This window comes from Oncorhynchus clarkii, chromosome 2, assembly GCF_045791955.1.
Source record: "Oncorhynchus clarkii lewisi isolate Uvic-CL-2024 chromosome 2, UVic_Ocla_1.0, whole genome shotgun sequence".
Taxonomy (NCBI): domain Eukaryota; kingdom Metazoa; phylum Chordata; class Actinopteri; order Salmoniformes; family Salmonidae; genus Oncorhynchus; species Oncorhynchus clarkii.
The window spans coordinates 17400472-17414308 of record NC_092148.1 but is presented as its reverse complement, the minus strand read 5'-3'; the positions used below and the strand labels follow the sequence as shown (position 1 = coordinate 17414308).

General features: G+C 47.0%; 1 protein-coding gene across 1 annotated transcript in view; it reads right to left on the bottom strand.

The window, feature by feature from the left end:
* LOC139423254 (potassium-transporting ATPase alpha chain 1-like) overlaps positions 1 to 13837 on the bottom strand; it is a 29627-nt gene that overhangs the window by 9721 nt on the left and 6069 nt on the right. Inside the window, exons 2-6 of the mRNA XM_071175068.1 lie at positions 3680 to 3750; positions 2481 to 2608; positions 2231 to 2341; positions 2049 to 2108; positions 1730 to 1933 (exon numbers count right to left, since the gene is read on the bottom strand). Coding sequence (XP_071031169.1) covers positions 1730 to 1933; positions 2049 to 2108; positions 2231 to 2341; positions 2481 to 2492 — 387 coding nt within the window. The 5' untranslated portion in view covers positions 2493 to 2608; positions 3680 to 3750. The remainder of the gene's footprint in view (positions 1 to 1729; positions 1934 to 2048; positions 2109 to 2230; positions 2342 to 2480; positions 2609 to 3679; positions 3751 to 13837) is intronic.

The window sequence follows — 13837 nt, the reverse complement described above, 5'->3', positions numbered from 1 at the left end:
CCAGTGTAACTTTAGCCCCTCCTTCAACCTCCCAGTGTAACTGTAGCCCCTCCTTCATCCTCCTAGTGTAACTTTAGCCCCTCCTTCAACCTCCCAGTGTAACTTTAGCCCCTCCTTCATCCTCCCAGTGTAACTTTAGCCCCTCCTTCAACCTCCCAGTGTAACTTTAGCCCCTCCTTCAACCTCCCAGTGTAACTTTAGCCTTTCCTTCACCCTCCTAGTGTAACTTTAGCCTTTCCTTCACCCTCCTAGTGTAACTTTAGCCTTTCCTTCACCCTCCTAGTGTAACTTTAGCCTTTCCTTCACCCTCCTAGTGTAACTTTAGCCTTTCCTTCACCCTCCTTGTGTAACTTTAGCCCCTCCTTCAACCTCCCAGTGTAACTTTAGCCCCTCCTTCAACCTCCCAGTGTAACTTTAGCCCCTCCTTCATCCTCCTAGTGTAACTTTAGCCCCTCCTTCAACCTCCCAGTGTAACTTTAGCCCCTCCTTCATCCTCCCAGTGTAACTTTAGCCCCTCCTTCATCCTCCCAGTGTAACTTTAGCCCCTCCTTCATCCTCCTAGTGTAACTTTAGCCCCTCCTTCAACCTCCCAGTGTAACTTTAGCCCCTCCTTCATCCTCCCAGTGTAACTTTAGCCCCTCCTTCAATCTCCCAGTGTAACTTTAGCCCCTCCTTCAACCTCCCAGTGTAACTTTAGCCCCTCCTCCATCCTCCCAGTGTAACTTTAGCCCCTCCTTCACCCTCCCAGTGTAACTTTAGCCCCTCCTTCATCCTCCCAGTGTAACTTTAGCCCTTCCTTCATCCTCCCAGTGTAACTTTAGCCCCTCCTTCAACCTCCCAGTGTAACTTTAGCCCCTCCTCCATCCTCCCAGTGTAACTTTAGCCCCTCCTTCACCCTCCTAGTGTAACTTTAGCCTTTCCTTCACCCTCCTAGTGTAACTTTAGCCCCTCCTTCATCCTCCCAGTGCAACTTTAGCCTTTCCTTCACCCTCCTAGTGTAACTTTAGCCTCTCCCTCAAATCAAAATCTAATTTATTTATATAGCCCATCTTACATCAGCTGATATATCAAAGTGCTGTACAGAAACCCAGCCTAAAACCCCAAACAATGCAGGTGTAGAAGCACGGTGGCTAGGAAAAACTCCCTAGAAAGGCCAAAACCTAGGAAAAAACCTAGAGAGGAACCAGGCTATGAGGGGTGGCCAGTCCTCTTCTGGCTGTGCCGGGTGGAGATTATAACACCCTCCCAGTGTAACTTTAGCCTCTCCCTCACCCTCTCATTGTAACTTTAGCCTCTCCCTCACCCTCTCATTGTAACTGTAGCCTCTCCCTCACCCTCTCATTGTAACTGTAGCCTCTCCCTCACCCTCTCATTGTAACTGTAGCCTCTCCCTCACCCTCTCATTGTAACTGTAGCCTCTCCCTCACCCTCATTGTAACTGTAGCCTCTCCCTCACCCTCTCATTGTAACTGTAGCCTTTCCCTCACCCTCTCATTGTAACTGTAGCCTCTCCTTCACCCTCCCAATGTAACTTTAGTCTCTCCTTCAACCTCCCAGTGTAACTTTAGCAAACGCTTCAACTCTCTCCTTATCCATCTGTCAACAATCCCTTCCTCACTATTCTAATATTGTTCAACATTCCTGCCCTATAGTCTCCTACTTCACCTCTTCCTCCTCCTACCCTTCGTCTCTCCTCCCCCTTTTTGTCTCCCCACCCCATCCTCCTCACATCGTCAAAGCAGCCGAGGGTTCCCCTGGAGAACTCGATGCCGAAAGCAATGAAGCAGATGACGGCTGCCACCCACATCAGACACTGCAGCCCTCCGGCCAGCTGACGAGCAAATTTGACGTACTCTGGGGTCCCTTTGGGGGGCAGCAGTTCGTTGGGGCCGTCCCGCTCCAGAACCTCCGCTGCTTTGCTGGACGTCAGGCCCTGAGGGGATTTAAGGGGGAGGAGGGGGGAGAGAGTGAGAGATTTACTCTATATTAGCAGCAGTCTGTTTCATCACACAGACAGACGGACAGAAACCCCATGGTAGCTTAGTTACCTTGGTAACACTGGTGGTATACCTCATCTCTAGCTCTTCTATTGTGATCTCGTGGTCATCCTGTAAAGATTGACAGACTGTTAAAGCTACAATGAATTTATGCTGCAATTCTGTCCCATTTCATTTCATTTGGCATATTCTCTCCAGCTCTCTCTCCTTCTGGTCTTGTGAATCACACTCACAATGTCCATCTCCTTCTTCATGCCCTCTAGCCTATCCTTTTTCTTTATCTTCTTCTTTTTCTTCATCTTGACGTCCACCTCTCCATTCATCTCAAACATGTCGTAAGAGTCCTGGAGACAAAGAGATGACATCCTGTATCATCTCGCTAGGGGGTGAATATACAATATCCTTGATCATTGAAGGAAAATCTCATCTAATTCATGACAATTTGATCAGAGCTTTGATTAATCACACAAATGGGTCACCTACCCCTTTACTCATGGTGGAGGGCCTGCCCAAATCAATTGAAGTCCAACGCTCAGTCCTCTCTCCCCCCGAAATCTTGGAAGCGTCTTTATAGCCTCACTAGGGACGTTCCTGACAGAAAAATCCCCAACCTCCAGAGCAGGACCAGACTGTTGGCTCAGCTTTATATACTACTGCACCACCTTCACCTTCTCTACCCGCCCCAAAATGGCAGTGTTATTTTAAGTGTAGCCAATGTCACCCCTATTAAGGTGAATGGCAAAGCGTCCCCTACCCACTTTCATATCAGTGCCAATGGCCTTGTGCGTAGGGCTTGTACCTGTCTTATCAGAATACACATGTTTCTACGTTCCCTGATTAACTGTAAAGCTATCAAGAAGGTCAATGCCGTTCCAAAGTCACAACTACTTATTTCACTTGTGATAGGACAAATCTGTATTACATCAAGGGTGATTTTCTTCTCAACTCAGATACACATTAATTGACTAGTATATTGACACTGAGACAATGACTGATTCATCCCATTCAATGACTGGTACAGATATAGAAGACATGAATTGGATGAAACACATCTAGTGAGAAGTAGATTCAAATGCCTTGTATATACAGTATTATAGTTCATTATCTGCCCTCAGGAGGGCCTAACTTACAGTGTATATGTAACGGCTTTCTTGTGGTGAAGGAGAGGCGGACCAAAATGCAGCGTGGTGGGTATTCATGTTCTTTAATAAAGACACTAGACATGAATAAACTAACAAAACAATAAACGTGGAAAACCAAAAAAAAAAAAAACAGCCCTATCTGGTGCAAAACACAGAGACAGAAACAATCACCCACAAACACACAGTGAAACCCAGGCTACCTAAATATGGTTCCCAATCAGAGACAATGACTAGCACCTGCCTCTGATTGAGAACCATATCAGGCCAGACATAGAAATAGACAAACAAGACATCCAACATAGAATGCCCACTCAGATCACACCCTGACCAACCAAAACATAGAAACATACAAAGCAAACTATGGTCAGGGTGTGACAGTATATCAGTGTAAAAAACGGTAATGGTCAATTCAAATAAAATACAGTGGTATGGTCATGCCAGGCCAGTAGGCATTTAGAAATGGATACTTTTTTTCTACATTTCCTGTTTAGGGGCCAATGTCAGAACACCTTATCAGTGGAAGAGTGTGTAAATACTTACAGTATTTGTACCTCAGACTGCTAAAAGGTGTGATGGTGACACACTCCACATTGGCATCACTGCTGTGTCATCTGCCCTTATAAGGAAAGAACAGTTGAACATTAAAAACGAATTGACACTCACAACCTCTTATGTAATGCTCCGTGTTCCCATCACAAAGACACCAGTGGGTGGGAGATGAACTGGCGTAATACTTGTATTACTGTTATTGAACTACCACAATGACTATTATAACTCTTATTGAATTAAGTGAAATAATGTTTCTTCACTGGGCAACATCCATCCAACAGTGAATTCTATCATCTGTCATTTTATCAATAATTTTCCATCATGTTTGTAAGACATGTATTGTAAGCACCCTGAACAGGTGATTTTTATAACTAACCCAAGTCTAACCCATGACTTGCCTAGTTAAATAAAGGTTCAATTTAAAAAATATATATATTAAAAGAGATAGACCAGATTAGAAAAATGTGCCAACCAGTGTTGAGCTAAACTGAGCCAGCTCAACTGTGAACGGAAGCCAGTTTGGATTTTGGCGTCACTCCTATCAAATCCCATTAAGAGCATACGTCATTGACAGAAAAACTTGAATTGTTGCATCTGGTTGTGTTGTTGTCCTCCGGAGGCTAGCTAGCTAGCTAAAATGGGCCCTTTCCTAAATTAGCCATTGATGGAGATAGGGATGTGGACTTGTGGTTTAACTTAATTCTCCGTGCTGACTAATGATTATAACAGCAACTCTGATCCAACCATTAGTTCATACATTGTTGTGCCCCTGGCCTGAGAGGATGAAAGTTCAATATGTAGCTAGATGTAGAAGGCTAATGTTAACTAGGTAACGTGTCCCATGAATGGAAGTTAGGCCAGCAAGCAAGCATTTTAGCCAGGTAGCCTAGGACAACAAAATAAAGTGTGTACTGTATGACAGAGTGATAGATCGTTTCGTCAACATGAAAGAGAGGAGGATGGCATTGGCGTTTCTCTACAAGTAGGGTGAGTCAACATGCTTGCACGAACGCGCACACACACACACCCACACAGAAATCAGAACCATAGACAGCCACATCATATTTAGCTTCCCTTGATTGATCTAAATTGTTTTTGGTATCTTTTAGTTGTCGCCTTATTAGACTAAGCAGAGGTGATTTGATGATGTTGAAATGTTCAAGTTTAAATGGTGCAGGTATAGTGGAGGCAGCTCCTGTTTTCTTTGCAATTTATGGTAACTCTCTGTGGTTCTAAATCAATAGTTGTTTAGTGGTCCGGAAATGTCAGAAACATTAACTTGTTTGACCATGCTCTAGGTCATGTAACTGTCTGTCACATGCAGTATATTCTTCGTGGACTTCACTGGACAGAGGTTGCTATGATTAAACAAAGGTGTGGTTGAATTTATTCTGCCACTGTGCTTCTTATTGTCTCACCCTTTAGGCCTTTATATCAGTCGCGCGGCATATGAATTAACAGGTTATAGAGCAAACAATGCAATTATCACAATACATAGGTTGTAATATGTTTGGGTTTTTCTGGGGGGGGGGGGGGGTGATGTAACCCACACACCGCTGATGTAACCCACACACCGCTGCTGTTCATCGAGGAGATCAAAAATCCATCTCGCTCCATCTGATCCCACTGCTGGCCACTGGGCTTCCTCTCGTTATCATATTTGGTAGTGAGGGGAAACGCCAAGCGGATGCTTCACACTTATACATCCGGTTCAATTTCTGGCTCATTGTTCTAACTGTGGTGGAACTATTAGAACAACATGAAACAACATGGAGATGCTTTTCAAACAGGACACTAGTGTCCTAATCTCAGTAGGGTAGAGTGGGCTGGAATTGGAATGTGTTCCACTTTATAAATCAGAGAGGTAGTGGAGTGCCCACCGCTTGGAAAACACTTACACCAATCACTTAACAGCTTATCCATGGCTTGGATAAATGCACAAACTACAATGGTCCTGTGACAATACAGCATTGAGAGTCAAGTTTAATATGTCGAAATACCATGCACAATATGTAAACACGTTAAAAAAACAAGTTCTGCGAAATGTAGGCATTTCACTAATAGGTGAGCAGTTGTTGTCCAAACCCAAAGTGAAGTGGTCAGAATATCCTGGCTAAGGTGGTGGTGACACCTCCCATGCAGGCCTACAGGGGTTCCTTTAGACTACTGTGTGTAAATAGATTTACAGTAGGACCTGGGCCTGAGTTCGTTAGTCCACCAGGCACTTTGTTCTGCTATCTGATCACAGAGGTTGTGTTATCTCTAACTGAGAGAGAGAGAGAGAGACGGTATGCACATTGTTACAACACTGTACATAAAACATTTGAAATGTCTCTATTATTTTGAATCTTTTGTGAGTGTAATGTTAACTGGTAATTTCTGATTGTTTATTTCACTTTTGTTTATCCGTTCCACTTGCTTTGACATTGTGAAGATGTTTTCCATGCCAATAAAGCCCTTTGAATTGAGACAGAGACACAGATAGACAGAGAGACAGAGAGACCGAGACAGAGAGAGAGGTAATAAGAGAGAGAGAGAAAGAGTGGACACATACAGTACACAGTAGCCTCAGTTAACCTCTACAAGCGGTTTTAACCTCATGTCTGTCGACATGACAGTAGGGTCATCAACTCTCTGTGGTTTTAAATCAATAGTTGTTTGTTTCACTTCTCAAGTTGCACTTCCTTTCTCCTACAGAACAATAAGGTTAGAGAGAGCATATTGGTGTGTGTGTGGGGGGGGGGGTCTTTGTTACTCCTAAATACTATTTTCCTCCCTTTTACTGTAGTTAGTATTATTGTAGTGAGTATTGTTTCCAGCCATATGTCTTCTACATGAGCCTGGCAAGCTAAGCTATACAGTTGTCTACACAAACCAAAAGGTGGCAGCAAGGCAACACTGGCAAACCAGGACACACCCCTCATCCAAAGCAGGCCAATGGACTCTCTCATGTGGGTGCATTGCACCCCCTGAGCAAGACTTACTGGCTTTGATACTGTGTGGCTTTGTGTGGAAATAGACTAAATGTGGGTGAGCAGACTTACTGGCATTGACGCTGTGTTTGTTTTCTAGCGTTAAGTTTTAGTACTCCTTTTTTGGTTCAGTTCGTAGAGCACAGATTTCTCAAGCAGTACGTTATTTTCAAGAGATAATCCATTTATCTGTAATATAACTTATAATTTTAGATATGAATTTCCTTCTGTATTTTCCAGGCATAGTCCATAGGCGGACCAGAACGGGGTCAATACGGACCGTGGGTCCTGAAAGAAATTGAATCATAATGTTTAAGGAACTCCGTTGGGCTTTCAACTTAGTCTTGATTTTGTTGTAACGTTTGAGTCACTCTGATAAATAACAATATCCAGCCGGACCTTTTGCCACCTATCAAATTTGTGTAACCGGACTTTCACAAATAGTATTTGAGAACCCCTAACCTGGGTTAACAAGTTGAGGGATTTTCAGTAGGCCTACAATATAAAATGTCATTTCTGGTAAGTTAAATCTATGCTAGTCAAACAAACATCCTAAACTACATAAATCAGGAACCAAAGATAAATACAGCAGAGGTTACTGGTTACCCTCATTGTTTTACAAGTATTGTCATTCTCAGTGAAAGTGAGATGTCTGCTCACAGTAACTGGTTGATTACATTATACTGTGTTGAAGTAGTCAAACACTGCCTTTCCTTCTAGCCACTCAGAGGAAACATTTAGAGGACCATTAACGAGATTGCGAAACCTGCATGCTGTCACACTGCTTCAAGTACAATAAGCAGCCATGTATAAGCTGTCTGTGCAATAAACATGTCGGTGTTATCACGCAGATGGTTCATCTTAAATGAAGTGTGCTCATTGATAGGGAAATATAAACAGGGTAAACTCTGTTCAATCGTAACAAAACAAACGTTATCAGCCTACATGGAAGGATTATAACAAAAACAGGATATTGCTTTTTGGGTTTCATGAGGTTCAAGCGTTGCAGAGGTAGCGTTTGTAGGGGAGAGTGGGGTAAGCCATTTTTTTCCTTCACTCCATCAAGTGAAATATAGTATTCTTTGTAACAAAGATATCTACATATACTTCAGGATGTTGTATATCCCTGGAAATGATCAGAATTAATGTAAACATAGCTTGTCCCCCAAAAAAGTAGTCTCTTGGCACAAGTTAGCCCAGGTATGGGGTAAGTTGAGCCGTGGGACAGGGTATGTTTAGCAACCTACACATTTATGTATTGAATTAAATATTACCAATACCTTTTCAAACCATGTCTATCTATATTTCCCAAACACAATTCAACACAATCACGATCACTTTTTGTTTTTAAATCAATATTAAGCATATTTTAACACAGGCATAACACCAAACAAACACTTTATACTTTCTTTTAACACTTGTAACATAGACTAGGCCCTGTTGTTACCTTGCATCCCAGCGATAATGCCTTGCATTACGCCTGGGGGAAAAAAACTTTAATTTGATCAATTGCCATTGGCTCAACCAAGGCACACAGCTACAAGGAAACTTATAGAGACCCCAACTGATGTATTTAATAATAGTAAAATGACTTGCTTTGGTTTAGATACAAGCAACATGAAACCTCACACAATATATTCATTTGACTGTAACAGGATTCTTCCTGGGAAGGAGAGGCGGACCAAAATGCAGCGTGTGTCACGAATATTACCGAAGGTGACTCCCCTTCTTGTTCGGGTGGCGCTCGGCAGTTGTCGTAGCCGGTCTACTAGCTGCCACCGATCCTTTGTTCTGTGTTCGTTTGGTTTTGTCTAATTGGTTTCACCTGTTCCTTGTTTGGTTGTTAGGGTGGGGTTATTTAAGTTCGTTCAGCCCGCTTCTGTTTGTGCGGGCTTGTTCATCTGTATGTGTTAGAGTGGTTAGTGTTTTCGTTGGGTTTCTCGCTGTCCTTGTATTTCACGATAGGGTACATTTTTGTTTTGTAGTTATACCTGGTTTGGGTATACTATTTTGTTCCTGTGATTATTTTGGACATTAAAGCGTGTTTTTTCCCGCATCCTTTGCTCTCTGCGCCTGACTCCACACCTATTCACTCATTGAGCGTTACAGAAGCCCGCACCTTATGATGGAGTCAGCAGGAGCAGCGACCACCCCTCTCCCCACGATGGAGGAGAGAGTCCTTCATCACACGTCCATCCTCCATCGCATCGGATCAGCGATGGATCAAATGATGGAGAGGATGGATCGTTGGGAGAGGAGTGGTCTCCCTACTACCCCACCTACCCTCCCACCAGCAACTCTACCATCTCCCCCAGCGGAATCCGGTTCAAGCGCTCTGCGCATTACGCCTCCGAGGGAGTACGATGGAGCAGCGGTGGGGTGCCAGGGATTCCTGCTTCAACTACACCTCTACCTGGCCACCGTTCGGCCGGCTCCCTCGGACGAGGAGAGCGTGAGTGTCCTCGTCTCTTGCCTTACGGGTAGAGCCCTGGAGTGGGCCAATGCTGTCTGGAACGGGCCCGACTCAGCGAGGGGCAACTACCCGGAGTTGAGAGGTTGTTCCATCTCAGGCAGGGGACGAGGAGCACGCAGGACTTCGCGCTGGATTTCCGGACCTTGGCCGCTGGAGCAGGGTGGAACGACAGGGCCCTGATAGACCATTACAGGTGTAGCCTGAGAGTGGACGTCCGCAGGGAGCTGGCTTGTCGGGACACTACGCTTAGCCTGGATGAACTGATAGACCTGTCGATCCGGTTAGACCATCTGCTAGCTGCTCGCGGACGTTCTGAAAGGGTCCTGTTAGTTCCACCTCCTGACCTTCCCGCTCCTATCCCGATGGAGCTAGGAGGGGCCGCATCTAGGGAGATCGGAGGAGGAGGCTCTTCCTGTACCAGTTGTGGCCGGAGAGGGCACACTTCAGGTCGGTGCTGGAGGAGTTCATCTGGAGTCGAGAGGGCAGGCAGAACACTCCTCGGTTACCCCAGGTGAGTCAGCACCACACTCTCCCAGAGTTTCCTGTTGGTCACATGTTTTTATTAATTTGTTTCCTTAAATTTTTTCCCTCTCTCCAGCATAAGGCGCTAGTCGATTCAGGCGCAGCTGGGAACTTTATAGACCGCGGACTCGCTCAGAAGTTGAGGATTCCGTTAGTAAAAGTAGACCCCCCTTTTCCCGTGCACTCTTTAGATAGTCGACCATTAGGGTCAGGGCTGGTCAGGGAGGCCGCAATTCCTTTGGAGATGATTACGCAGGGGAATCATAAGGAGCGGATTAGTCTGTTCCTTATCGATTCACCTGCATTTCCGGTGGTGCTAGGGATTCCCTGGCTGGCTATTCACAATCCTACGATTTCGTGGAAACCGGGAACTCTCCAGGGATGGTCTGATGAGTGTTCAGGCAGGTGTGTAGGAGTTTCCATCGGTGCGACAACGGTGGAGAGTCCAGACCAGGTTTCCACCGTGCGCATTCCCGCTGAGTATGCCGATTTGGCTATCGCTTTCAGTAAAAAGAAAACGACCCAATTACCACCCCATCGACAGGGGGATTGCGTGATAAACCTCCAGGTAAACGCTGCACTCCCCAGGAGTCATGTGTATCCTTTATCCCAGGAGGAGACGTTGGCTATGGAGACATATGTCACCGAAGCTCTGGGACAGGGGTACATTCGGCCCTCCATGTCACCCGTCTCCTCAAGTTTCTTTTTTGTGAAAAAAAAGGATGGTGGTTTGCGTCCGTGTATTGATTATAGAGGTCTCAATTCCATCACGGTGGGTTTTAGTTACCCACTACCTCTCATTGCTATGGCAGTGGAATCATTTCACGGAGCGCAGTTCTTCACGAAACTGGATCACAGGAGTGCGTATAATCTGGTGCGTATTCGGGAGGGAGATGAGTGGAAAACCGAGTTTAGCACCACATCTGGCCATTATGAGTACCTCGTCATGCCGTACGGGTTAAAGAATGCTCCAGCTATCTTTCAAGCCTTTGTGGAGTGTCACGGTCGTCACGGTCGTCCTCCTCTTCGTCTGAAGAGGAGAGGCGAGAAGGATCAGAGGACCAATATGCGGCGTGGTAAGTGTCCATGGTAAAATCTTTAATAAAGAAAGACTGAACACTATACAAAAGAGTAACAAAAACAATAAACCAAATTCGACCGTGAAGCTACAAAATGAGACCTGTGCTGACACAAGCCACTAACATAGACAATCACCCACAAACAAACAGTGCAACCCAGGCTACCTAAGTATGATTCTCAATCAGAGACAACTAATGACACCTGCCTCTGATTGAGAACCATACTAGGCCGAAAACATAGAAATGCCCCAAAACATAGAAAAACAAACATAGACTGCCCACCCAACTCACGCCCTGACCATACTAAATAAATACAAAACAACGGAAGTAGAGGTCAGAACGTGACAGTACCCCCCCCCCCCAAAGGTGCGGACTCCGGCCGCAAAACCTTGACCTATAGGGGAGGGTCTGGGTGGGCGTCTGTCCGCGGTGGCGGCTCTGGCGCGGGACGCGGACTCCACTTCATCATTGTCTTAGTTCGCCTTATTGTCCGCCTCCGTGGCTTTCTCACCATGGCCACCCAACTCAATGACCCCACTGGACAGAGGGGCAGCTCGGGACAGAGGTGGGGCAGCTGCTCGGGACAGAGGGACAGCTCGGGACAGAGGTGGCTCCAGGTCATCTACAAGTCCATGCTAGGTAAAGCTCCGCCTTATCTCAGTTCACTGGTTACGATGGCAACACCCATCCGTAGCACGCGCTCCAGCAGGTGTATCTCACTGATCATCCCTAAAGCCAACACCTCATTTGGCCGCCTTTCGTTCCAGTTCTCTGCTGCCTGTGACTGGAACGAATTGCAAAAATCGCTGAAGTTGGAGACTTTTATCTCCCTCACCAACTTCAAACATCTGCTATCTGAGCAGCTAACCGATCGCTGCAGCTGTACATAGTCTATTGGTAAATAGCCCACCCATTTTCACCTACCTCATCCCCATACTGTTTTTATTTATTTATTTTTCTGCTCTTTTGCACACCAATATCTCTACCTGTAGATAACCGTCTGATCATTTATCACTCCAGTGTTAATCTGCATAATTGTAATTATTTGCCTACCTTCTCATGCCTTTTGCACACAATGTATATATAGACTCCCCTTTTTTCTACTGTGTTATTGACTTGTTAATTGTTTACTCCATGTGTAACTCTGTGTTGTCTGTTCACACTGCTATGCCTTATCTTGGCCAGGTCGCAGTTGTAAATGAGAACTTGTTCTCAACTAGCCTACCTGGTTAAATAAAGGTGAAATAAAAAATAAAAAAATAAAATAAAAAGGTGGGGCAGCTGCTCGGGACAGAGGGACAGCTGCTCGGGACAGAGGTGCGGCAGCAGCTCTGAGCAGAGGGGCTCCGGCAGCGGACAGGCGGGAGGCTCCGGCAGCGGCGCCGGACAGGCGGGAGGCTCCGGCAGCGGCGCCGGACAGGCGGGAGGCTCCGGCAGCGGCGCCGGACAGGCGGGAGGCTCCGGCAGCGGCGCCGGACAGGCGGGTGACTCCGGCAGCGGCGCCGGACAGGCGGGAGACTCCGGCAGCGGCGCCGGACAGGCGGGAGACTCCGGCAGCGGCGCCGGACAGGCGGGAGACTCCGGCAGCTGCGCCGGACAGACAGGACCACCTGGAGGGAGGAGACAGAGAGACAGCCTGGTGCGTGGGGCTGCGACAGGAACCACCAGGCTGGGGAGACCTTCAGGAGGCTTGGGGTTAGGAGGAGGCACCTGAAGGACCGGGCTGTGGGGGAGCACTGGAGCTCTGGTGCGCAACCTTGGCACCACTTCCCCAGGCTGGATAACCACTCTAGCCCGGACCCTCCAGAGTGCAGGCACAGGTTGAACCGGGCTGTGGGTAAGCACGGGAGATCTAGTGCTTACTACACGCACCTCTCCCTTAGGCTCCATTCCCACATTCGCCCGGCACGAGCGGAGCGCAGGCAGAGGACGCACTGCACCCTCCCAGCGCCCCGGAGACACAGCACGCAGAGCCGGCGCAGGATACCCTGGACCAAAACTGCGTACCGGCGACCAGACCCGCTGAGCAGGCACCATACGCCCTGGCTCGATGCCCGCACTCGCATGACACTCTCGGGGGGCTGTCCTATAGCGCACCGGGCTATGGACACGTACTGGCGACACCGTGCGCTTAACCGCATAACACGGTGCCTGACCAGTAACGCGCTGCTTATAATAAGCACGAGGAGTGAGCGCAGGTCTGCTACCTGGCTTAGCTCCACCCCTCGTGTGCCACCCCAAAAAATGTTTTTGGGGCTGTCTCTCGTACCTGTCGCACTGCCGTGCTGCCTCCTCATATCGCCGCCGCTCAGCTTTCGCTGCCTCCAGCTCTGCTTTGGGGCGGCGATATTCCCCAGCCTGTGCCCAGGGTCCCTCTCCGTTCAGTATCTCCTCCCATGTCCAGGAGTCCTGTGATACCGGCCGCTGTTGTTGCTGCTGCTGCTGTCGTCGCTGTTTTCTACCACGCTGCTTGGTCCTTGGTTGGTGGGTGATTCTGTCACGGTCGTCCTCCTCTTTGTCTGAAGAGGAGAGGCGAGAAGGATTAGAGGACCAATATGCGGCGTGGTAAGTGTCCATGGTAAAATCTTTAATAAAAAAAGACTGAACACTATACAAAAGAGTAACAAAAACAATAAACCAAATTCGACCGTGAAGCTACAAAATGAGACCTGTGCTGACACAAGCCACTAACATAGACAATCACCCACAAACAAACGGTGCAACCCAGGCTACCTAAGTATGATTCTCAATCAGAGACAACTAATGACACCTGCCTCTGATTGAGAGCCATACTAGGCCAAAAACATAGAAATGCCCCAAAACATAGAAAAACAAACATAGACTGCCCACCCAACTCACGCCCTGACCATACTAAATAAATACAAAACGACGGAAGTAGAGGTCAGAACGTGACAACGAGATTCTCAGAGACTTGCACGGACAGGGTGTGGTAGTGTATATTGACGATATTTTGATCTACTCCACTACACGCACCGCACCGCGCATGTGTCTCTGGTGCGCAATGTTCTTGGGCGACTGCTGGAGCATGACCTGTACGTGAAGGCGGAGAAATGTGAGTTTTCCAAACGAGCCGTTTCCTTCC